Source organism: Linepithema humile, chromosome 5 (genome assembly GCF_040581485.1).
Source record: "Linepithema humile isolate Giens D197 chromosome 5, Lhum_UNIL_v1.0, whole genome shotgun sequence".
In the NCBI taxonomy this organism is placed as follows: Eukaryota; Metazoa; Arthropoda; class Insecta; order Hymenoptera; family Formicidae; genus Linepithema; species Linepithema humile.
Window position 1 is genome coordinate 9,587,083 of NC_090132.1, and position 26,891 is coordinate 9,613,973.

The 26,891-nt window shown below is 43.2% G+C and overlaps 1 protein-coding gene across 3 annotated transcripts in view; it reads right to left on the reverse strand.

Moving 5' to 3' along the window:
* Su(var)3-3 (lysine-specific histone demethylase Su(var)3-3) overlaps window positions 1-26,891 on the reverse strand; it is a 97,504-nt gene that overhangs the window by 70,073 nt on the left and 540 nt on the right. For 2 of the 3 annotated variants that reach the window (XM_012370180.2, XM_012370182.2), the window contains exons 2-10: window positions 26,493-26,715; window positions 26,259-26,410; window positions 26,031-26,192; window positions 25,726-25,842; window positions 25,474-25,650; window positions 25,082-25,345; window positions 24,858-24,995; window positions 24,708-24,781; window positions 24,481-24,629 (exon numbers count right to left, since the gene is read on the reverse strand). In XM_012370180.2, coding sequence (XP_012225603.1) covers window positions 24,481-24,629; window positions 24,708-24,781; window positions 24,858-24,995; window positions 25,082-25,345; window positions 25,474-25,650; window positions 25,726-25,842; window positions 26,031-26,192; window positions 26,259-26,410; window positions 26,493-26,715 — 1,456 coding nt within the window. Of the gene's footprint in view, window positions 1-24,480; window positions 24,630-24,707; window positions 24,782-24,857; window positions 24,996-25,081; window positions 25,346-25,464; window positions 25,651-25,725; window positions 25,843-26,030; window positions 26,193-26,258; window positions 26,411-26,492; window positions 26,716-26,891 lie in introns of all 3 variants that reach the window. The other variant, XM_067354979.1, reaches the window with a different exon arrangement.

Genomic DNA, 26,891 nt, shown 5'->3' on the forward strand with positions numbered 1-26,891 from the left:
TAAATTTAATATGAAAAAATTGCATATTTTTTGATTGCCCGATATTATTTTTATATTTTTGATGATTTCAAGATACCCAACCTCGCTGTAGTAAACGTCATGACGGAAATGTTGAAATAAAAATGAAAACGTCCGCCTGTTACATTTCATTGGCAGAATACTATATGTATATGCGATCTTTTACAGCACCTACAATCTTTATTATCTCGTAAGCGGTCTCGCATGCAAGTCTTCTCGTATTCCTTCGAATTTCTCCGGAAAGCAGTAACACGAGCAACACACGAACGATTCCTGGCGATTCAAACCAGAGCGTCGCGTACTCCGATCTCATAATGACTCGCGGTGTCGTCGCGGTCGACCACGGCGAAAAACTATACGGGAACGCGAACGCTATACCTCGCGGCGCTGAAATGCCAGATCGCGACGATACTCGTTGACTTTAACGTGATATTTTATCGTCCGCCTATGCGCTCGCCCGGGTTATAAACAAAGTTTACTCCGCCGCTCGCCCAGTTCGTACAGAGAGACAATTCCTGCCGACCTAAGTCTCGTTCTAATGCCCGGGGCGACGTACCGCGACGCCGAGGGACTGAATACATTAAGGAGACGCGCTCGGAGTCGCTCGGAGGACACGGTACACGGCGCACACGTGTCGTCGTCGGTATACTACGTGGGCACACCGCGTACGCTCGATTCCGTCTCGCGGCGGTAATCCGCGAGGGAACAGGGAAATTATATGATAATGAAGTGCTTCTGGACGCACTCGGTATACACAGCGGGGCCGAGCCGGAAAGACAATACGATTTTACACGGGGAATTTAATAGACCGATGGCGAGAGAGAGAGAGAGAGAAAGAGAGAAACAGAGAGGAAGAGCGAACTACGCCGTCGTCGCGCCAGTGCAAAAGCGCAGCTGAGTGCACTTCGTGGTATTTGATATCGACATAATCGCCTGGCACGCTGGAGGTAAGCCCGGCTATCTCGTATTCTCTGGCTTTTCCTTTCACGAGAGCGCGAGAGGGAGAAAGAAGGAGAGACGGAGAGAGAGAGAGAGAGAGAGAGAGAGAGAGAGAGAGAGAGAGGGGGGGAGGGAGAGTACCGCAGAATCGAATGTGAGTACCGCGTCGTCGTGCGGCACCGGTGTGCTCATGGATGCAACGGCTTCTTGCGGCACCCTTCGAATCCACTGCCCATGAAGAGCCGTATGTGATGCGGCATTTCTCGATTCTACTCGAGCTCGCGCTAGGGTACACGCATCGTCCATTTCGATTTCGATTAGACGGCGCCGCGAGGATTTTCGATGGCGGTGAACGAAAACGTTCTTTATGCGACGACGAACAGTCGATTTCGAGCGGCGTTCGTGACGGGATAATTTAATTACGGACTTATATAGTGTCGCGACGATGTCGGGGGAATGTGCGAATTCGCAGGAAAGAAATGTGAGATAAAATAAAAATTCCGAGCGGCAAGTTTATGACCTCAAACTTTCTCAGCGAAAAGTATAAAAATATATCATGTTCAAGATAATTTGCATAATTTGTATTTATATCACTTGACATAAAATTCCAACGTAAACATAAGCGACGTAAAATTAAACGTCCGCTTTTATGGGTCAAACATATAACGCGTAACTTATATTCCTATCTTCCCACGAACGCTGCAATAGCATTAGGAGTTTCATCGTGCGGAATTATAAAAAAAAAAAAAAAAACTATTAAATTTCGTCATATATTATTAAAAAAAATTTCAATTTACGGTGAGACGCGCGAAACGCGAGATGTGTGTACATATCATCCGCTATAATCATATACAAGTGTCACGCGGTGGCGGTGGACAAAATCTTTATTACGATTCAAGCTATGTATGTATCCGCGATAGCGTTAAAATATGACAGAGAAACTATCTTAGCGATATTGCGTTAATACATCACCGACGACATACCTCCCACGCATCGCTGTACGACACGCTGACAATGGCTGTAATAAAGCGCGCGACTTATGTAACGACACGAGGGGTATCGCTCGTAATTCTGTGCGCCAACGCGCTCTTAATATTTCAGCATCGGTGCAGTTTTAGAGGCGGTGCTCGAACATGTAAATACATACAAAATGTCCAAAACGATCGTATAACCCGTTGATAGCAGATTTCTGGGGTTCCGTACATGGTAAGGATATAAAAATCAATATACGACGTGTTTGTGCGCGCGAATTGTTGATAATCCAATCGATCAACTTTGGACGCTTCGTATTTGAAAAAAAAAAATGACCTCAGAAATGTATTATTAACGGGTGATATATTTGGTCTGGAACATTCCGTATATATCTATATAGATTGCTAAGAAATGCTGCGGCGATAGTAAGCGCATAAATTTGAGCGCGTTCGCCGGTGGATGCCAGCGACCAGCTAAAAATACGATCCGACTGACGCGGGGCAGCTTCGATCCGCCGCGGCGGAGTCCTTGTGTTTCACCTAAAAGTGGTCTCCGCAGGTAGACATGCAAAATATACGCGGGACTCTCGAATTTATAGTTCGCCGGTTAATACGCGTGATCCCCTTGACCCGCGTGTTCTTCTTACCTCATAAATCTTCGACACGGCTGCGGAATACTAAAACATTTCGATTCCCGCCGCTTCAAAGCAACAGATCCTACTCGGCCGGAAGAGTATAACCGTTCGCTCGCGCGCCCTCCATTTCCGAAGACGTATCCGCGCGAATAAGGGGAGGTAGGGGGGGGGGGTTTCGAGTTCGCAACAATGCCCGGCTACAGGATCATCGAGGATCAATGCGAGTGGATATCGCTGTAAACCCGACTCCTATACTCTCGATCGCTAAATCGGAAGGTTCGGAACAGGGGTGCCAGGATTGACTGCTAAAAGGGTTGAGAATAAAAAGGAAACCTGCCCCGTATAACGGGGAAAAGTCAGAAGAATACGGTCCCTCTTGAATCTTTTCCAAGAACCTCAATAACCTGCCGAGAACATTGCTTTTCTAATTTTTTGATCCGCTTTGAAGTCACTTTTATGACCGGAGAAGCTCCAATTTTCTGCGAGCATCTCGTCGAAAGAAGATCGATAAGGCGACGCTTGGTAAGCCAAATGGTCCTTCGCTCTCCTTGTAGTTTACCGTAAATGTGACCTGTTTTTTTTTTTTTTTTTTAATAAGCTACAAGTAGCTTGAAATATTTTTAAGCTCTCTTTTTCTTTCTTTTTTTAAATTAATTTTTCTAAAATAAATCTAAATTTGAGAAATCAGCCGTTATCATTTACTTTTGATGTTGAAAAAAAAATAAGAGAGAAAAAATGTTGCAAGTTTTTCGAATCGTATTTGCAAAAAATTTGCGGTATGTTAGAAGCACACTAAGCTATAAAAAGCTAATTTGGCTAGATTAAACGATGTAGGAAGCCAGTTCTTTGACTCCGCCTAGATAATCTTACTTCGTAGAAACAAGTTTTAATTGCATTCTACTTTCCTCATTTTCCTTAAGACCCCGGAAAGTCCCGAGATCAATAAAACGGGCGCGTAAACTCCGGAGCGAGAGATAGTATAGTACAGGATGCGACATACAGGAATAATACGTAATGGGCCGTAAAAATGTACACATGTGTAACAATTACGTTGCCTTGCTCGCCGCGACAAGAACGAGTAAATGTCGAGTGTCGAGGTAGACAAAATTTATTACGAGACACGCAGCTATAAATTTCACGTATCTCGCGCCGTTCTGCGCAAATGCTTCTTTAATTAAAAGCAGGAAGCTGTGCCATAACAGACTACTGATTAATTGAAAGGGAGTTATCAATTGTTTATGGAATTTCTATAATACAGGAAATCCGTTTGATACAGGAAATGACGCACGTAGAACGATCAACTGCGTATGTACGGAAGGCGATAAAAATATAAAAAGACAGTTTTATATGACATAAAAGTTTTTTTCTCGAATAACGCAACAGATTAAGTGTAAAACGAGAAAAGCTGAATAAATGATTATTTACTTATTATTCATTTCCGTGTTATTACATTTGAGAACTAAAAAGACTGTGAATGTTATCTGTAATAAAATTAGTTTAATGCCGAAAAAGATAGTTTATTCCGATTTCTATTTTTGACGTTTACAATCCTTTTTCGTATTGTCCTCATTTTTTTTCTCTAAATAGTGAAGAGAGGAGACGGGATGTCACTACAGTCCTCGCACAAACCAAGCAAAGCAAAATGGATAAGAGCAAAAAAGCTTCGGTAATCCATTAGCGGAGATCATGAATCCGATAGATGCTGGAAACCGCGAATTTACTTCAAAACTTGTGTATCAAAGGTAGAGCCACTACGATATAAAGAGAAACATATTTTTTGCAATATTTCGCATCGGCCTGACGAGTGCAACTTCGACGAAATATGTAAATAAGAAAGCTACGCAAATCTCTCGGTGACGAGAGTAAAAAGCGGAATACATATAGGAAGAAAAGTTAGGCAATCCATTATGTGGGTTGGGCGTTTCGACAGACATGACCAACGTATCATTTCCAAAGTTACATTAATAAGTTATCTATGAATGGAGACGGATTTTGCGAGATACGTTGCGTTGCGCTCGGTTTGTCGATAAAAAAAGGAATACGACGAGCGATGCAAAATTTTAGTTGGAATCCGTGTATGAAAATACTTTTTACGTAAATTTTAATTTTTTTGTATATGATATGATATTTTATGGGATATAAAAACCATTTATACATATATAATAAATTTGTTTTTAAAAATAATTCTCTTCACACATTTTTTAAAGACGATTAGAGAGATATATATATTTTTTCTTTGAATACGTGTGTAAATCGCGCGTGTAATGCAGATTGCAATTGCAACGAGATCTAACAAGTTCGAAAAGCGGATTTAACATGTAATACGAATCATGCTTAACGCATACGTTAATGGGTGATCCGACAAGCGTATGATCGAGTGCCCCGCTAAAACATATTAATAAAACTGATTCATGCGAGGTCTATTCGACGCGATACATTCGAGCGCGTCGGCGAGGAAAGAGCGCGCGTGTAAGGATAAGAGTAGGGTGATTCATTTTGCAGCTTGTTCGACATCGTAGTTGCGATTGGCCGGTAAAGCCGTAAAGGCACTAACCGAAACCCATAGATTTAAATGTAAACAGTACGATGTACATAAGCGAATTCAAGGAGATTTTCAAGAAAAATATGTCAATCACAGGCTACACGGAGAAAATCTTATATGAAAAATTAGTATGATACGGCAGTGGCCGCGCATGATAAGAGGAACTATAAGTTTCAATACTATGGCCATTATGTGAGAAACATATAGTAAAAATTTTTATAATTCCTTCATGGTCCGCGGCTACTGCTGTACATAGTAATTTTTGATATAAAATTTTCTCCGTGTTGGCTGGATATAACGCTGGAATAGAGAACGAAAGAATGCGTGTTTTTCATATCCAAATAAGAAAGAATAAAATTTTAGTAAGACAAATTCGGAATTCACGATCCTTAAAAATAACTCCTGGGTCTTAGGACGAGCACCTACTTTCGTGTCTTTCCCCTAAATCCATGGATATTCTCCCCTAAATCTATGAATTCTAAAAAGTTTTTTTTGGACGGGATTGCAAGGTACCCTTGAATATCGGTTGATAAATCATGAATACCTAAGCTCCGATCCAAAAATGTTTTTTCTTCAGCTTTCCGTAATTTCTGATAGAAAAAATTACTCAACCGTGTATCCGCTATATTTTTAGAAAAATTGTAAATCTCTCTTTTAAAAAAAAAAACCAACTTTAAAAATGATTTTATGGTTGGTTTACCGAAAAATTATTAATAAGTTAAATAGTACATTTTTCAATTATCAATAAATTACGGTTTTTACATATCAAAATTAAAATTTATACAAAACGTACAAGATTAACGTTTCTTTTGTCGTTGCTTAGCATTTAATACGATTAGATCGAAAGTTGTGAAATATTATTATTGTTATGATTATCCAAACTTTGAACGCTACACTTTTCCTAGCTATTGTGTTGGATCGACCTTATATCGTTCGATCTTTACCTCCTACATTTTCATGCAGCGACTTCCGCCGCGTATACGTATGGACCCTCAGTGTTAGAGAACCTTTGCATTTGCATAGTCCTTTCAAGGAAACCTTTCCACTCGGGGGGAATTACGCAAAGCACGATTTTGTGTTCATAAACCGCAAAATCGCGCTTTCGCACAACCCTCAGCGAAATGCGAAGGTTTCCTTGGAAGAATTCAAAATGGAGATTTTGCGTTAAGGTGGCCGAATAACGCCGCGACAAAAAGTCTCCGTATTACCGCGGGCTCGTACGTGTCGACGAACAACGACTAAAATCCACTCGCTCTCGCACTTGCGGTCGGTTCGATACCGCTCTCCCGGCTGACACGGTACTTCGATAAAACGCATCGGTAAAAAACGACTCGCAAGCCGCCGAGATCCCATGGCGGGCGCGGTAAATGCGTGGTGTAGGAAGTAAAGTCGAGCGATCCATTATCCGCGGTGGCCGCGCTCGCGACTACGGACGCATTCACGGATCCGAATGCACCCGAAGAGCATTAGATGCTGCGCCTCGCATTTTGCACCGTCCATTTAACGTCAAGGCGCCGCACATCGCCTTCATTCCGACACTGTGTTTACCATCTCGCTTAAAACAGTCTCTCGCCCACGGAAGCCGGCGATCGTTGCGATTTGCGTCGAAATACGCACGGCGACGCCGATGTATGCAGCGCGCGTCGCGAGTTACTCTTTTATGAGGGAAGATGTTGAATTTATTCCTCGAGTATAACCGAAACGAATGCGTTTTACGGTCCTACGGGAAATAACGATGTGCCTCTTTTGGTTGACGCGATGCAGTGCTAGTGGTATCAATATAAAAAAATTGATAGACCATTCGACGAAGCGTCTCGCTGCGCAAAGCGATCGTGAACGAGAAGCGAGAAGGCATAAAGAGAAAACTCGAACGATCCAAAGTTGATTTAAATTGCAAATATCATTCGCAATAAATGCGAAAAGTAGAATCAAGTCTAAAGTTAAAGGCCTAACTGTCACATTATTTTTACATATCTAAATGAAATTTTCGGCTCTCCATTACGTTTAAATAATTCTATATTAAATGTCAAAAAATGTTAAAGAAATCGAGAAGCTCTGCTTTTTGCGCGAATTTTTCATCTTTAATATTCTTAAAATTTCGCGATGCAAATGCATTCTTAATTAATAATTCTTTGCTTTTCACGTCTATTCCACATCTAGTATTATACCGATCAATGCATTCGTGATAAATGGCATGATAGGCAGTGCTTACGCATGGAAGATTCTAAGCGTCGATCATGTAAGCGGTGATTTAAAAAAATCCTCCGGAGGCAGTAAAAATGCGCGCTATTCATCGCGAATTTATGTCCGAGCGTCGGCTAAACGCCCATTCTCTCGCGCGTCGCAGCGAATAACGGCGCCTGCCCGCGCTTGATGCAGTACTTCAATAAAACGTATCAATAAAGTGGATTCGCATAGGTTATTCGCGAAGAGTAGGGAGCCTCTCGCGCAAAGGAACGAGGAAGGAAGGAGCGGCAGGAGCGCAAGAAGGAAAGTTGGGCAATCCATTACGCGGAGTCCGGTCTGGGCTACGACGGTGGATGCTGCGGCCCCGCGGCGCGGGTTTGAATCCGTGAGTCCACTCTCGAAGTTGCGTCAAGGCTAAATCCGCAGGGGCGGCCCCTTTGTGGCCGATGTCCGCGCTTCTGCATACATTCTCGCCCGATAAATATACCCTTTGGCAGTATAATCCAGCTCCACGCGGATTCCACCAGCACCGGTAGCTTCTGAGAACCTGCCTCGAGCTTTGAGCGAGGTGCGCGCGGAGAGAGAAAGGGGGAGAGAGAGAAAGATAGAGAAAGAGAGCCTCGGAGAGAAGCGACGACCGCTTCTCTCCTCTCTCTGACGTGGTTCCTCCCCGACATTTCGCTCTACCATCACCAACAACCTTTCCCCATATACCGCTTCCAACTTCTTCTGCCTCTCCTTCTTCCACGTTGTCGTTGTCGTCCTCTTCGTCGCCGTCGACGTTGTCGTCTTCTTCTTCTTCTTCTTCTTCTTCTTCTTCTTCTTCTTCTTCTTCTTCCTCCTCCTCCTCCTCCTCCTCCTCCTCCTCCTCCTCCTCTTCTTCTTCTTCTTCTTCTTCTTCTTCTTCTTCTTCTTCTTCTTCTTCTTCTTCTTCTTCTTCTTCTTCTTCTTCTTCTTCTTCTTCTTCTTCTTCTTCTTCTTCCTTCTCCTTCTTCTCGCTCGTCCTGTTTCTTCCTCGGGGCGCCTCTCTCACGCGTCGCTACACACGCACCAACACGCGAGTCAGGAAATTGTTCCTATTCTCTCTTTCGCTTTCTCGTCCCTGCGGCACGACCTACAGATTGCGTACAAATAATCTGCAGAATGCCAAGAGTCGTACCTGTCCGCCCCCAATTCGTGCTCGTTGCGGTACACCGTGCTGCGGCGGTGGCGTCGGCGGCGGCAACGGCGGCGGGGTTGAAAGTGATTTTCTCGATGGAATTTCCTGAATTTTCGATCCGCCCTCTGGCAGGCGCCCTTCGAAAGAGGAATGTAATCTACGGTAATATGGCGCGTAATGCAATCGGTATTTTGCGGCTGCGTCTTGACTTCTGGAACGTGTCCACAATTTTCGTGTAACGCAACGCTCGATGAATTCGAGAGTTCACTTGCTTGCGCTGGTTCCGCGACGCTCCCATAAAGAGCATTCCTGCGTCGTAGATATTCCAATAACGATAAATACGCAGCAAACGCGTGCAAGTCTTCGTCATCCGATAGGGAAAATTGTGTGCGCCGCGGATTTTCGTTTCTCAAAAAACGATCGGTACAACTTGGACGAGTTTCAATATTATAATAAGCGTGATTTGTTTAATAAAGCACGATCGTAAATGGAAAGTTCGATATAAAATGGTAAGTCAGGAAGATGCCAATTTGCAATTATAATTTGCAAGTTTTTTAAAAATATTTTGTCCTCTGTAGAAAAAAATTTCGAATATTGAAATCCTCTTTCGAGTCAAATATTTCAATTTGTATTCATTCTTCTTCACAGCGCGGCAAATTAAGCTCGTCAATATTATATCAAGCTCAATCAGCGATTTTAATTATTGGAAGAGCAATATTATCCCGCGCTCGATTAATCGCCTGGCCATTTCCGTTATTAATGACGTCTCAGTTAACTAGTCAGATAGAGAGACACAATAGAGTCCGAAACGGCGATTTATGGAGCCATAAAGCTTGTCCGTACATGAGTCGCCGGCCGGTTGCACCGAGCAGGCGACTGACTTAAGGGGCTAGCATTTGCTTTAACGTTCATTCGAGTCGGCCACGGCGCGCGGATATCGGAAAAAAGTTGCCAATCCCCCTGCTAGAATTCCGACGTGTTTTTGCGACCGTGCCGCGGGATCCGACGGACAATGTGCGGCGTCTTCTTGCGCCGGGATTAATGCCCGCGGATGCGATGTCTACACCTACGAAGCACGCGCTCCGCCCTCATATCGCGAAAAAGAAATTCGATACACGCAATCGCGTATCCGCGGTCTACTATCGAAAGGAGAAGGCCCGGGTGTACCTACGTCACGCCACGCGTAATTCGCTGCCGTGCCCAAAGGGCCGTGGCCGGACCCTTCACGACCGGACGAGGCGAGGCGCGGCGCGGCGCGGTCCTCGGGCGAGTCTCGTTAAATCCAAACAGGCGAAATTCGACGTACCACGCAGTATAATATAGTATTGTAAAGCAATATCTCCCGAAAGGAAGCAATGGCGGTGGTGATGGTGGCGGCAGAGCAAACAGGTTTTTCGAGCGGAGCCCCCAAACGACGACGGACGTATGCTTTGCTGCGCGCGGAGCGCAATAAAAATTTTTTAATAAAAAGCCTCACCTGCGCATCTCGTGGTCGATTTGTTAGCTTCTTTGTGGAGACGCGACGTCGGGGGAAAGAGAGAATGGCGAGAGGGGGGAGGAGAAAAGCGAGAGGAGTTAGGCGGGGACGGACAGAAGTAGAAAGAAAACGGCGCCATTATGACGTGCGATTGGAGTTTGCTGCTTGTTTGGTAGGAGCGTATCGTGTGTCAATACTTTTCCTTTTCGTTCTGTATGTAAATTTGAGCCCCGTGGGGGTGCAAGGGCAGCATCAATCAATGGCAGACGGCGGCTGATTAAAAATTGCGCAACACCATGAATTATTAATGCGACAATAAACGTGCAAATTCCAGTACACCTCAGTACGCGAGCATCGCTTCCTTGTAATGTACGATTGCCGGCCTTGCCGTTTTAAGAAATTCTTCTCCTGCGCGAAAATTCGCAACGACAGCCGAACTGTAATAAAGCGCGGAATGCACTTCGCTTATATTGCTTAGTAATTGGCACTCCATCAAACACCTTCGCCAAACTTTTCTCACAATAGAATGGTAGAAAAAAAAAAAGGAAACAAAGATAATGATAATATTCACTACTTGTTGACTCCATGTTAAAACGTATAAATAAACGTATAAATAAAAACGTTCCGTTGGAAATACGAGTCTAATAATTTCTTGCATTTACAAGGGCAACGCAACCAAACTCAATCCCACTGATTTAAGATATCAACGAGAATGCATCTTCCCGGCAACAACACCGCGGCTAACGAAATAAAATCTCTACAATGATGCTTTATGTGTTTTCGGGACAGTCGCGCAAACAGAGTTTTCGAACACCTTCCGCGGCGTGGATAAACGACGTTAATAAAAATGACGAGTGTATCGCGCGCGCGAGATACAAAAGCCGGCCGGAGCGGAGAAGCGCGCCTTAAGACCCTCATCAGCGCGTATAAGCGGTGTTTCATATAAATCGGAGAAGGACAGCGCACAATATATTCCGCTGTCGGTGCGGGCGACCGGAGGCCTCCCGTCGTACGCCGCCACCGCGCGCGCTTGTCTTCTTCCTGGTGGAGTCGCTCGCTCGCGCTGACGCGCTTGAAAAAAATCCGAATATTTTGTAAAACGACGAGCCAGCGCGGCGGTCGCGTCGTCGTACTTTAAGTCGGGGCCGCGGAACCTCCCACGCGGGTAGTTATCTCGGTGACTTAATACCAGGTAATGTGCTCTCCAGTTACATCTCAGACGATCCGGCTGGCTCTCGACTCTCTCGGCCGAGTCGGCTTGCCCTCTCGTCGTGCATAGGCTGCTTCGTCGCACCAAACCGGTGACCCGCGCGAGATGAAGGGGGCGAAAATGGTGGCGATCTCGTAGCGAGATCAAGCATGGGAGAAAACGAGATATATAGAAAGAGAGAGAAGGAGAGCGAAAAAAGAATGAGGAAAAGAGGAAAATTGAGAGTCGAGATAGGCGGAAGTGGAGGGACGCTCAAGTCACTCGATATCCGTTCCCGTAAACCTATGCGCTGCGTCGAAGCAATCGGGACTTCTTTTTCCCATGAGGAATTTATCAGCAATTTATTCGCTCTATTCTGAGCTTTATTCTAACCGTGCGCTCGATATCGCAAACTACGCTATGTTCGTCGGGAGACTTCAGCCAAATTCGTATCTAGAGAGTTTAGCTCTTCCTCGATCGTGTATGCATCTCTGTAAAATACAGATCTCTCGAACGGATTTCATGAAACTCGAAAAAATCAAGATGTAAACGTAAGAAACGTTGAAATTCTCCGTAGCTCTTAAATTCTTATTTTATTATCCATTAATTTAAAGAAATAGATTCCACTGTAGAATAAAAAAAAATATCGACATTACTGTTTCCATATCTTAAATGCCTAATCAAACTTGTTTTTTTCTAAAATTGTCGATGAGAGATCAAAAATTGATATTTTGTCCAAATGTAAAATTTCTGTTAACAGACAGTTTCGTCGTGAGAATCTTCGAGAGCCTTGAGATTCGGAACCTTGTCTAGCCGATGAGATATTAACGCGGGCCGCGATGTCCCACGAGATGCGCGTCGTCGATAGCACTATTGTCCGCAGCACAAGATATATAGAGGAGCGAAAAAATGAGGACGCTACTTAAAATTCTTGGTGGCCGGGTGCGGCGAAGAAAAATCTCGAGAATTCTCCGTTCCCGAGGAAGAGAGAGAGAGAGAGAGAGATTAGCGCTTTGAGAGACCAGTGGTCGGTTGTCCACACGAGACGAAGGACGACTTGAGGAACAAGGACGAGGTGGAGTGCGGGATGAAAGCTCGCGAGAAAGGAGAGCGATAGAGGCTGCACGAAGGAGACGGTAATTGAAGAATAAAAAACGAGGAACACGACGAGGTGTTGAAGTCACCTGATCCGCATGACTTTAAACCTACGTGACGCCACAAAGCGATCTGAGATTCTTACTTTCGCCAACGGTTCATTATTGACGGACTTTATAGCGCTCGCTCTCGTTCGCGCTCGCTTTCATTGTGAGAATATTGTTAAACGTCGCACGTAATAAGAAGCAAATACTACGAGACTGGTGGAAGCGCAGCACGCGCCTCGTCTTTGTATCATCATCGCAAACGCGCAGCAAATGCTTTAAACAATCGCCGATAAAGTTTCATCTCAAATAAATAAACTCGCTCTAACAAAAATACGGCAGAGCATTCACTAATATCGCATTCAAGAAATCTCAGAAATTTTTTCTTATTACCGAGAATCATCATTTAACCGTTTGCAAATTTTTTATAATTTCTATTTTATCCGTAAAAATATTCTAGCCGTTTATTTTATTATATTTCTAAGATGCCTAACGCTTGAAAAATAGTCTAATGCCGAGCGCGTTTGAGTTTGAAAGATTATCAGGTTGCCGCGAGAATGTAACGCATATTCTACCGAAATCTTAGATTCCCGAGATCGTCCTTAGAATTTATCACTAACGACCGAACAGCATATTCATTGCCGGTGTGAATCGGCGAGAATCGCACCTAATAAGAATCGCATCGTACGAGCCAGGAAGCTACACGGTGCACGCTTTTGCCTCGGTACGGCCGAGAGTCACGCGGCAAGCAGTTAACCTATCGACAGATAGAGTTTCACTTTGAATGGATAGGTCCCGCAGGAGGAGGATCGTTAACTTTATTCTTAACGGTACGTTCGCGTCGTCACGCGTTGCACAAATGATAATTGATAGAAAATGACGGCGGACGGGCAACTTTGTGAATTTTACGAGCTGCCTTTGCATTGCTGAAACGCTCGCGGAGACTGTATGTCGGCAATAAATGCAGATATCGTACTCCAACTACCAACGGTGAATGTGCACGACGACGATAGCCGTCGATTGGTTGCTCCAATCCCGCGCAACGCAACATCGCGCGAATCACCGGACTCGACGGATTCGTATTTCCACGTAGAAACCTTTCGTCGCGACACGACGCACGGCGACGTACATAAACTATTAATTGCAAAACGCGCGAGAGAAAAAATATAAATCACATCGAGGAACATGAAGAGACAGCTATTTAAGTAATGATACTTTTAAGAAGTTAACGAGATTGGGTATGCTCGAACTATCGTACAAGCAGAATCTACGGTCGAACGCTCTTCTCAAGTTATATTGCCGATACAGTTAGGATCGTATGTTTAGTCCATCGCTTAACTTGCCATTACCTTTGACTTAATGTCTACCACTTCCCCGACATTCTAAAGGCTCGACTATCTCGAAATCCGGCTCGCTTGTAAAACGAAGGCATGGCGAAGCGACAACTGTCCGAGATTCCGTGCATCGCGCGCTCCCGGTTTATGGCCTCCTCAAAGCGCGTCGTACTTCAAATCCATCACCGAGATAAAGATCGATTTTTCAGCGGATAATGTTTCACGTTCGGGAGATACGCCGCGCCGGCCGATCGTTAATTACCGCCAACGATATACGTTCGAAATTTTTCTATCACCGGTTTAATGACCGTCGGACGAGCGGAGGGCAAAACTTTACGACGGACTCGAGGTGGCAGATTGGAAGCGCCTGGCAACCAGGTGGCGGTCCAAAAAGACCGATCCGGTCCACGCCATCTGCTAAATCGTCGCCAGCTAGCGATCTGTAATTTTCGCTTCGGACTCGCGTCCAAACGGATCGACTCTGTCTCTCATAAAAAGAAGGATAGCTTTACAATGTTTGTGAACTCAGATGAAACCTTATTCTCGCAAATTCGTATCAAATATCAGAATAAATTAAAATATATTAAAATAAGTCGACACTGTTGTAAGAAATAATCGCACATGGTGTTTACGCCATGATAATTTTTCGCCCGTTTCTAGCAGGTGTTTGATTGACGTCTTTATTATCATGCAAATTTTCGCCATAATTTTGCAAAATTCGATTAAAGCATTTGTATGTTACGATATACGCAATGTGTGCAATTTTCCACACACATAAATAAAACATACGTAATCAGGAACGATTATTAGTAGCCTTAGCGTTTAACGTGCTAATAAAATTTATGGTTCATAAAACTGAAGCTTGAATTCCTCTATTTTATAAGAATTTTCATAATGAAACACGTATGTCCATCGTGCGTCTAACAACGTAAACAAGATGCCGCGTGCTTGTTAATTATAAGAACAACAAATTTTATCTTCGCCCACCAATTGAAATATTTATCTTCGTTAGCGCTTAAGTAGGAATCACATTTCATTCCGGAGTACCATAATGATCGCGAAGCCCGGGTCTTATTACTGACGAGGTGGGCATTACAAAACGGCGCCCGGCGAAGGAAATTATTCCTGCCAAGAAGGAGAAGAGCGCGCGCGTCCGTCGAAAAGGCGAGTCGCACCGATACCGAAAGATTTCCGTCTTCTTCTTCTTTTTTTTTCTCCTCGTAAACGCATCACACGGGGTATGCTGAAAGGCTGCATAATCGTCGTATGGCGTGTGGCCGAGCATTAACATATAATGGTCACCGTCATTCTTCTCTCCGTCACGTGGGACCCCGTTTAATCATTCTCGGTCATCCCGTCACGTAATCCCCTTTTCGAGCGCGATTGTCGAGAAAGATTGCGGGGCATTAATTTGAGAAATGCATCATCGTTGGCGGGGGCAGTATATAAGCTTATTATCCGAAAACACGAAGCTGGCCCATCATTCGGCGATTACGCGGCTACCGACCGATAGATCCATGAGATAGATATACCCAATGGTTATACGTGTATATGACAATGTTTGCCTTCTAATTAATCTTTTCCGCAGGGATTTCTATGACAAATAACATGAGTACGTAAAAGCTCACGATTTATAGCTTAATTTTGCTTCTATTAATTTTCTTTACTAATTTCATTATTCGTAAGTCAATGAAACAATGCAAAGCTATTCGCAAACACTTATTTCTCACTGCAGGCACATTTCTAGATTTTTATTAGTTAAATTTTATTACTAAAATAAAATTTTTACACACTGATGACCGGCCATCGACATACACCTTCGGCTATTCGGTAGTGTATTTTAGCGAGTAACTCAAATAAATCTGCTGCTAATCTGCGACACGCTGTTGCTGCTAGTGGCAATACGACTTGCACACACGGTTTCCCAGCTACGGACGAAATCTCCCGTCTGCACCGATCGTATTTCTGTCGACTCGAAATTATCGGGTCAAGTTTACGACGTTGGACGCGAGTTGAAGCGGCGTGAGCGAAACAGCTGCATCGACGAGAAACTCCTAATTCGCATTGACTTAACCGATACGCGTATGCGAGTTCTAGGATGTTAAATTGTCTTTATCGGTAAACTTTCGAGTACGTTAACCAATTGGCGAGGTAAATCGATTGCAGTCAAACACTTGACGATTGCAATATTTTCTATCGTCTATCGTTAATAGAAAATTGATAATAATTAAAAATCGAAACTCAGCGTTCCTAACGCGTGTGTCGCACGTTTTACAAATGATTCAAATCGTTTTGAATAAATAAAATTCCACGAAAATTCTTTCAATGTCAAGATTAATTCCTTCATTCGATACCCGTTGTTATTATAGCAGGTCTCGTCGCCGGTCTGCGCCGAGCAATCGATCGTTCGGTTAATAATAGTCATAGCGGAAAACGGTACAAAAGTCAGCTAATAATAATCCAGAGAGAGAGAGCCTATGCGACGCCAATTTGAATAACGATCGAGAATTAGAGACGTGACGGGCGCGATACATCCAAGCGGACCGCAATCAAGGGTTAACAAGCCGACGCGCGTTTGTATGAAAATCGAATTCGCGAATGAATAATTTACACGTAACCCGGGATATCGCACGCGTACATCGCGCCTCGAAGATCTCGCGCATAAATATTCCCCCGCTGGCGTACGCGCGATATAACCGATGACAGATTGGCGAGGCGGGCTGTACAAAGCGCGGAGGGAAATAATTCGCCGTCCCGACAACTTCATGACCCTTAAGTTACTTTCTACGACGTTACAGTACATCTATCCGGGACTTAACGCCCCTGCGTCAAGGAAATCCACTATGCGCGCCGGCAAACCACCGCCTGCAGGAAACGGCGATGGCGCGTTAGAACGTACGCTCGTTGTACTCGTGCGTTGCGCGCGTTGTACTCGCATAGCTCTGTTATCTCCGCGAGCGCATCCGCTCCTCCGCCTAACGAATAGACGAGCCCGCGTAAAAACCGATTAACCCCGCGCGCGCGCGCGCGCGCGGGGTCTAAATAAACGTTTTCGCGCGAGAACTTGATCCTGAAGCGCGTAAAACAGACAGATCTTCGCGCCTCTCCGGACGAAAGCGACGGCGTTAAAAAATCACGCGTGTAACGTGTGGCACGTGGCAATTTGTCACCTTCTCCGTTACGGTATTCGCAATTTATCGCTTCGTCTATCTTTTGCATCGTTAAGATACGCTGAAAGGCGGACGGTAATAAATCTCGCGATCCTTATTAAGATTAGGCCGTTTCCATAGATATTACATGATACTATTTACATTGTACGCAAGCGTGAATTCCGCGCGCGGCGCCGCGGCGCAAAACACAATTATTAACGCTGTCATAGTTACCGGCAATTCATTAATCGCTTCAGCATATTTCGTATAAATGTAAACACGTGAAAAAGAAGGAGTGCAAATATAGAACATGTGTTATTTCATTTAGAGTATTTTTTTCGCACACATTTCACGTTCGACATTGCGATTTTTAATATCCCGTCCTTCGACGATAATATGTAGAAAATGAGAGCGATTTTATCACGATTCCGACGATGTGTGCAATTTTGAAATTTGCAATCCACTGCTGGAAAATGAATATTATCAAAGTCAAAATAGCGGAGCGAGAAGAAATGCCCGAGATGCTTACCGGTACCGCGATACAAAAGCATCCCTTTTACCCCTACAACTTTTGCTAGATTGCTCTATCGAAGATAATTCTCTAAGAACGAGATGCGGCATTTTTCCCCGTTTCTCATCAAAACGTTTATCTCTCGACGTTCGCCCGGCGGCTTGAATATTTGTTGGCGGACGTATAATTTCGCATCCCAAATCAACAATTAGTCGGCTTAGGAATGCTTTACGATATCATCCAATCCGCCGCGGTCTCCAGAGGCTTTCGCCTATCTGCCGGCCGGTCTATATCGTGATAGATTGCTTCATAGACGACGTAATTACAATCTAACTAGAAGCCTGAATATTTCACGGACGATACAATGTTGCATCTCAAATCGGCAAGTGGGCGATTAACGATAACGGCAGAAACCGGTATTTCTCCGATTCCGAGCGCGTCACTTCGCATTTAATCTGTCGGGGCCGCCCGTAACGAACTGGAAACATTAATATAGAATGGACGTAGATATAGATACATAGAGCGGCAATAAAAATTGGTCAATCAGCGGGACGCGTACGCTAATTTCAATATCGTATACTATTCCGCACCGCTGTTATTGCCACGCCGGTAATGGTGATCAATCGTGTTGTCGCAATTAGTCACCGTCGCGTTTTCAGCGATATGGAGCAGGCGGAGCGAGACGGAGGAGTTCGGTATGCAAATAAAGCTGACATGAAGAATAGCGCACTGTCACGTCTGCCGAGTTGTGGAAACTTTCGATCGGATCAGGAATAATATGTAACTAATGGCGATACGCGTTTCCTCGAGCCAAGATCTTTGAGTTATTTGATGAACTGCTGATATTAATCATTGATTAAGTCCATAATTGCTTTATCACTGCACGCAACATTCAATTATCGTTTTAGAAACGTTCCATCGTACAACATACTTCTTGAGCCTCGGATCGCAAAATTATCGATTTTACATACCTACAGGCTAGAGTAAAAAGAAAAAGAAACTGGAAATTAACGGTCCCTGTATCACGGATGTTTCAGGAACGCGATTACAATGCAGCTCGATCCGCATTATCTCGCGGCGGAAGCCGACATAGCTGTTACGTGTATAAGCCGGCGCTGACCTAATGCCGATATGTGCCACCGGACCATTTGTCTCCCAGGAACGGGAGGGTCCGGCGCTAAGCAATCGTTTCGTTGACGCTTCCTCACGGGCGGCAACGAGCGGCGAGCGAGCGATAACCGCCGTCGCCGTCGGGATGAGAAATCACGTGGATCATGCGGCGGACTGTACCCCAGATAGACTATATCGACAAGGTACCCTACCGCGTTGCCGACACGAGGGGCACTGTAAATGGTAAAGACACCAGCGTGGAGGAGGCGGAGGAGGCCCCGTGTAAACGTACGTGCGCTTCGCCGTGTGCGTGTGCACGGATAGGCCGAAAGTGGTCATGGGAAAGGTATCGGTGCGTTAAGGCCAAGACTGGATTCCGCGGGGCGAGGCCGGCTCGTTGGCGGGTAGGAGTGTACAAGGTCTTCGATACCTCGTAAATTACCGCTCGGAGCACCCCTCGCCCCGCCCGCCCGCCCGCCCGCCCGCCATCCAGTTCTCGGCCTCTCAACTAATGTTAAGCTGCCTACGTTTTCGTCCCGCCGAGGAAAGACGCCCTTCCACCCTCCCGCTCGGCCTCGTCATCGTCTCACGAAACTCTATGGAAACACCGTTACGTCGAGAGTCTGCGACAAGGAGATAACTCTTGGACGTCACTAATAAGTCCGAAATCACGCTGGGACGATGTTCACGACGTGCATTACGCTCTCGCGAAGTGTATTCGTGAGAACAGATGATTTTGTAAGCTGTGTGATAAATTAATGATTTTCTATTCGCAGTATTAGCTGCGTAAAGTTTCATTTTTCTTGTGCATAATTTTTAACGTGTTATAAAATGGAATTTTTGTACAGATATACACTGTTTATCAAAAAATCAATGCATCCCGATCAAATAAATCCATTCTATGACATTTGGTTTTAAGAAATACTCGTCTTGTTAAAGAATTTTCTTAAATAAATGGTTTCGCTCATTGTGAGTGGAAAGACTTTGAGGTGCATCGATATTTTTAGTGTAAACAGTGTATTTTCTTGAATTAATAACATATTTCAATAAAATAATAAGAAAATTCATATTTTATGTGCTTGTTGTATCAAATTGATCCATATTATATAATAAATTCGAAAAGTGAAAATAATTGTTCTATATTTCTTAATATCACCGATAACGCGGAGGAGAAAAAATTAAAAGAAATTTCGCGTATAAATATCTCCGCTGCACACGTACGTGTAGCTCTTGCAGTCTTAACGAGCACAACTGCGGAACAATATCGCTCGCTCGAGTTCGCGCACTACTAAGCTGCATTTCGCCTCGAGTAGCTGGAATTTTTGCCGATGCCGGGCAAATCCGATCCGATTGGAATGTCAAGAAGCCCGTGTCGAGACTTTAGCATCGTCGGTATTACTACTCTAGAGTTGGCAAAAAAATGTTCGTAGCACCGCGACACAGGGCTGGTCGGCCGGTCGGCCGACCGACCGGGCGAGCGAGCGAGCGACTGGGGCGAATATTTAGGGGGAATGCATATTCAAGATCGTAACGATGCAATTTCGATGGCGCATACATAATGAGAGTCTCGAGAGCGGCGCGCCGCTTGCCCGGTTAATATCAACCTTTCTGCACAATGGTCCTATCACGAGGGAGACTTGGAAAGAAATTTCGACGTAACCGATGGCGGTGCATTGTCATACCTCGAGCTCCGCTCAACAAAGACCGCCTGTGCAACCAGCCAGCGCTGCTGGTGCTGTTGCTGCTGTAGCACGCCGAGGAGGGAACGAACGAAAGTGCGGTATTGACGTCGAAAAAGGAAGAACAACGACATAATCTCGAATCATCATGCGAGATGAGAGCTCCGGCCGCGGCGAAGAGAGCCGGCCTCGAGAAACGTGATTTTACCTACTCGTTAATCGCTGAACGTTCCGCGCTTCCGGTAAATCATCCCCCCCCTCCTCCGCGCGCGTTTCTTCGCATTTCGATTGGGGTTGAACGCTAAATCGTTCGATATCACCGCTATCCGCGAGGCACAAAGACCACCGGGAAACAATAACAGCGGCGATGCATTGAAAGTTACTCAATTGCGGAGCGCATGTTACAACGTTGCTGCAGTTTAACGCGGAATGCAATCGGTAACAGATGTAATATGTCTATTATGACAGAAATGATCCGTAAAATAGAATTCACATTGCATAAATACTAAGCTACTTTATAATGACATTTATCATTTATCATTTATCATAGCGCTATTTTTTCATAAATATTTTTCCGTTCGATTATGTGCATCGAAACATTTTTCTTCCGAAGCAAAAGTAAGAAACTACTGTATCGTCACAACAAATTCTTCCCTCTCTCTTTTCTTTGTTTCCTTTTATTTACATTTTTTCGCTTCCTTTCTTAATTCTTTCTTTACTCCTTTCTTATCGCGAACTGCCACAGGCATCGCTTCGAGCTCCGATGAAAATACGCCGCGCTGTCCTCACCGTCAATTAGCGCGATCGCGTTCCGGAGATGACGACGGGAATTTCGGTGTCCTTACGACGGACTCGGTTCGCACCTCGAAGGAGCGCCATATTACGGTTAAATAATCTCTTTTATCGTGTCCCGATTAATTTAAAAATATGCACGCGTTAACGACGCGTACGGTATATAGCGAGCAACGGCACGCATTACGTGCGCGAATAGGTGCAAGAAAGAGGAAAAGAAAAAGCGAGAAGACCGGCGAGCTCGCGAGATCCTGCGAAGGACATCCCGCGCGCTGGGTCCCCACGCGTGTTGTAACCCCCCCCCCCCCCGCAACCGACGCCGACGGAGGAGGAAGACGCGGATGGGGAACGTGGTCGGGGTACGCGCGTGAAGTCAGCTTTACGACAATATAATTTTGGTAGCGACACACGGACGGCGTGTGGAATGCAACGATCGGAGTCAACGAACGGCGTATAGAAGTCTTCGATACGTCGTAAATGGCCCCATCCTTCCCCTGATCCTCCGCTGCGCCCCTACTCGTACACGGGTTCCTTTCGCGGCGAAGAGCTCTACAGGGTGTTTCGTGAATATTGCGATTTCGCATCTCGCGAAATTACGTCCTTCGAGAACGGTTTGCCGTGAAGTTTTTATCAGGATTTTCATCGCATGTCATTACAAAGTTACAGTTAAAAAGCTACGATTCTAAGTAATTTAAGAATGTGGACAATCAATTTCAAATGAGCTTTGTCTCCACAGAATTTTATTTCGGAATTTAAAAAATTTTTGTGTGAAAAATTGAAAATTTGCAAAGGTAGCATTTGGCGAAATTTTTAGTGCGGAAGAATTATCTTCAAATTCGCAGAACAAGCTCCGGAAATTTGGCGCAAATTCAACAAACACCCTGTGCATCGTCACACGTGCAATGTCTAACTATCTACGTCTCGTTCGGTCAACGAAAAATAAATTGGCGAATCCCGAAAACACTGACGACGCGGTCGGTCTTGTCGCCGGTGAAACAAAGCCCGATAACTCTCTCCGTTATATGGCTGATAGAAGTCAAGCCGGCCGGAGGTCGAGGTGACCGTGATGGCCGTCTTCGAGATACAACCATAAATTTCGACACCGAATATTCCCCGAGAATATCTTCGGCTGCATAGGTCGGATCAATAACCGCATAAAGTGCGGGAAGAAAGAGCGCAACGGCACGTTTCGCAGTATTCAGTCTCAGAGCGTGAACGTGTGTGGACTGCGAAGGGGCTACGGATCGGGGTAAAATAGAGCTTACGATCACGTTGCTGTGTTTTTCCTCGAGCACCGCGCGCGAAACTATCCTTGCGCGCTTTTTTGTTCCTCTCCAACTTCGCGCTGTGCACGGATGCATTTGTTCGAAATGCATGGAATGCTTGCTAGATACTTCCGTGATATGTATGTAACTGGGTCACACAGAGAGAGATGATGATATTAGAAAAGAGTTCACTTACATTATTTGCTTATATCGATCGAATGCAGAACTTGTCGCACGACACAAATGTAAAAAAAAAGAATTCCGAAAAATTGTAATATATTCTTGACAATTTTTTTTAAATCTGTAATCGTAAATTTTCGTCGTATTCTCCTTCGCAAGGATAAAAAAAATTGCAAGCAATATTTCACAGATTTACCATATATTGTTAAAAACTGTTATCAACGTTTTGAAAACAGAACTCACAAGAATTATCACTACTGAACTTTCTTATAAACGCCGAGCGCTTTAAAAGCAAAGAAGCGACTGCTCTTGCCTAGATAAGGTGCCGAATGATAAACCGATGCAACGCCCGTCGCCGAAACGAGAAGGGTAAAACCGTAAAAAGACGGAGCGAAAGAATCGTCCCATAAAGTATTGTTTTACTTTCGGTGCGTTTCCCGATAAAATCGCGGCCAACTCGTCGGCGGGTCTCGTTTGAAACCAAGAAGAAACTGATGGCCCGTAAAGAGCGCGCCGCGAATGGTCCATCCCGACCGTCCCGATTATATCGGGTGAGTCGGTGCTCGCCCTAAGCTTTACCAAAGGCTGCTTCGGACGGGGAAAGAAAAAGGGGGAGAGAGAGAGAGAGAGAGAGAGAAAACCTATTGTTGTGCTTAATTTAGCGTTAAATTGTTTACATCTCATTAATCGCGTGGGACAGCGATGGTGGGACCTGCTGCAGCGAGACCGTCATGATCATCGATGCACGTCACTCGTGGGCCGTGCATTCCCCCATCAGGAACCCCCCCTGCTTCTCAATTTCGAATCGACCGCTACATCTCCGGTTCACGCACAGTCGAAACGAGAGCATCTCTCGCGCGCGTCTCTCGTTTCAGGGCGAACCGCATCCGCTTATGCTATGGTACCACACACTCGAGCCGAACGGACCTCTCTTCGCGTACACATCCCATCTCACGTCGATGCAACGACTTTGGACCGATACTCAAAGCAGTTTCCAGTCGCACGACTGATTCGTCGAGTTTGCAACGCGGTAGCGGCAGTTAAGCCGTATTACAGCGCGGGGGTGATATCGGCTAGTTTCGATTGCGCATCGAGTATCGCAAAGGACCGTTAAGAAGATAGTCGGATTTCCATCATGAATATTACGTTAATGTCCTTAGCATTCGCGTGCAGATAAAGTTGACATATAATATAAAACATTTTTCATCGAGTAACATAAACGTATAGATGTAAAAAAAATAGCGAATGTGTTTAAAAAATTGCAGAAAAAAATATTTTTCTCGTTGCAAAACGCAGAAAGAAATGTATTAATATTCTTAAAATTAATAAAGTATTAGAATAAACTATTTTATGAAAATAAATAAAAATAATTTGTAAAAACTATATTACGTTCAATATTACACAAGTCAAATTTTGATTTTATGTATACACACGTTAGAAAATGTAAAATATAAAATTTGATTAATATCGTAGATCCAGCGATAAAAAAACGTCTATCATCTGTGTGTACGCTGATAAAAACATCTCGTAAAATTAAAATACCTGACGACGATTTATTTGCCGATATAAAACGGAAAAATGCTCGTTTACTGGCGATAAAATATTTTTAACGGCGTGATTTTTCTGTCGCCGTTTTAGTAAGCTCGTAAGAATTTACGGGCTATGATCATAGTATAATTTCACATAATAAGAACTCTGGTACTCGATCGGTCGACGGATACGACGACTATCTACACGGAATCTCATGCTATCGGCTTTCAATAAGGTTGATAAAGTCAACTATAGGAAGACGCGAGGGACGAGAGTATCAAACGCCTAACGGAGATGCAACTCGCGAATAATTCACTCATTATCTGCATCATCTCCCCCCTACTTCAACAATTTCCAAAGAACGTTGGAAGACTAGCATGTGCGCGCTTTAGCAAATACGGCGAATCTACCTTCATAGGATCAGATATTTTTCGATCCACACGATATCGTTAATTAAATATCCCATAAATAATAAATAATTAACTCATTAATATTTTCATTACATTAACGTAATATTCACGATGGAAATTCGACTATCTCCTTTACGTGCCTATTGGAATCCCTAATTTATTAGGCTAACGCGCTAGCCCCACGCCACTTAAGGCGTTATAAAAATATATACTAATTCGCAATTGTCGAAATCAACATTTGATTTATATAACAAATGGACTCACCGGTTAGATGACTTCCGGTAAACTCGAAATCGTCGTCCTGATCCCAGTGCTTCAAGCTCAAGTTTGACAACGATGTTGCATTGGCAAACTCCAAGTTTGCAAAATGCCAATCTAATATCTGTCGATCCTTGGAGGATAGATACACGTCACTGTATTCAATAACAAAAATTTATATGAATTAGTACGCAATGCTTTTATAATTCAATTTATAAAGTAGATATACATACCTAGGTGGCGATGCTTCCAATTCTTGTAACTTTGCTTCAATTTCTTTCTGCTGATCTGATAGCTGATCCCATTCCTAAAATGTAAAATAAATAAATATATTATATTTTCATTATTTTGTCAAAAAAATGATCTTCTATTAAACTACGTACCTTGCAAGCATTGTGAAGATCACGCAATTTAGATCGAAGTACAAATTCTTGCGTTATATCTCGAGTTTGCAATTTACTTTCTGTCATTTCCTTGTATTGTTTATTTAATTCCATCAAACGATCCATAATTGAGATCATCTGCAACAAAAATTAATAATGGTCAATCGTAAAATCTTATCAAATTGAAAATATTTCACTAAGAAATAATTTTTAATTGCACATACTCTATGTTGATTAGTAACTAATCGTCCTTGTAAAGAGAGCACAGAACGCAAATGTGCTACTTGACGCTGCTTTACACCTTGTTCTTGTAAACGTATCACCCATTCTAGCGCTTGTCCCAAGGACACAGGACGTGTATTACCACCTTGTCCTCCAGATCCTGCGCTATTTACATAATTAAAATCTAATTGATGCGAAAGGTAAGAAGTAGCTTCCAGTAATCTATTAAATTCTCTTTCAACCATTTCATCTTTATCTTTTGGAACCTGCAAATAATATAAAACATATTTTTATCCTTTAATTGTTCAAAATTACGATAATAAATTTTGTAATACACAGTAATAAAGATTTTAAGTATATTTAATTAATTGTATAAAATATTTACCAAACATACCGTTTGACCATCGCTTTCGTACAATGGACACTTTTGTCGTATTTTATGAAGTTCCATATTAATTTGTTTACTAAGAGTTGTTACAGGATTCCCGCCCAAACCTGTGACCACCATAGCTCCTAAATCCGCAATATAATTTGATTTGCGAAATGTGGCGATTCGCCCACCAACACGATCCTAAGCACAAATTAATGACAGTTTAATAAAAGAAAGTTCACATAAGTTAAAATAAGATAATTATTAAAAACTTACTCTAGCTTCCAATACAATTACTTCTAATCCAAACTGTTGCATTTGCTGAGCTGCTGCCAATCCAGCAATACCAGCTCCAATTACAACAACTTTACCTAATTTTTTAGTCGGTAGAGACTGCAACCAACAAATATTGATTATTTTTTAAATGGCACACACACACACACAAATAATATCTGTGTATAAAATATAATAAAAATTCCAATATTAATAAAATAAAATATAAAATATGATTAATATTAAAAATAATTTAATTAACCATATTAAAAACATCAAAACTTTTCATATAAATAGCATTAAATTACCTTAAGACGTTTAAAGACTCCAAAGTTTATAAAACCATGCCGCTCTAAAAAGGCATGAATCCTACGAGTAAGTCCTGTATCGCTATTATAAGGTGGCTCAATTTGTGGTAATGCATTTTCAATAATTAATTGTTGTTTTGGATTTTCCAACCAAATTTGCAACTAAAAGTTAATCACATTAAAAAAAAGAAACAATGTAATAACACAGTTTATAATCTAAATACTCACAAGTCTATTTCTAATGTGTAAAAACACTTTTTGTGTTTGTGGTGGTCCACTGGAGACATCAGGGAAACAAGCTGCTTCGGTAGATGTCATTTTATCAAATGGAAGACGACTTTGAAAGGCTGCACCTTCCAATCCATTCAATAATTCCTTTACTAAATATAAACACAAAATTAATACTGTTGTCCACATTAACAAATTTAAGTAATTCATCGGTCAATTCAATTAATCAAATACCATGTGGGTCTTCGTGATCGCTATCTTGATCATCTTCTTCTTTGACTTCAGTTTTCGAAGCAGAAGGTGTAGGAGCAGACACTGTAGATTCAGTTTCTTTCTTCACCTCTGTGGAAACTTTTTTCTCCGGAGTTACAAGTCCAGTTTTAGACTTTTCTGATGTATCTGAGGTATTCTCATCTTCTAACTGATTATATTTTTCCTCCATTTCCCTGTACTCCACCTATAATGATCAAATACCTCAATATATAATACAAATCTCATATAAACAGAAAACTTGTTTGAAAATAACATTACCATATATTAAACACCATTAATGTCTTATATATTTTCAGTTTAAAATTATCCAACTACTTGCTTAATCAGCCAACAAGTTATATGAATAACGATCGATTTTTT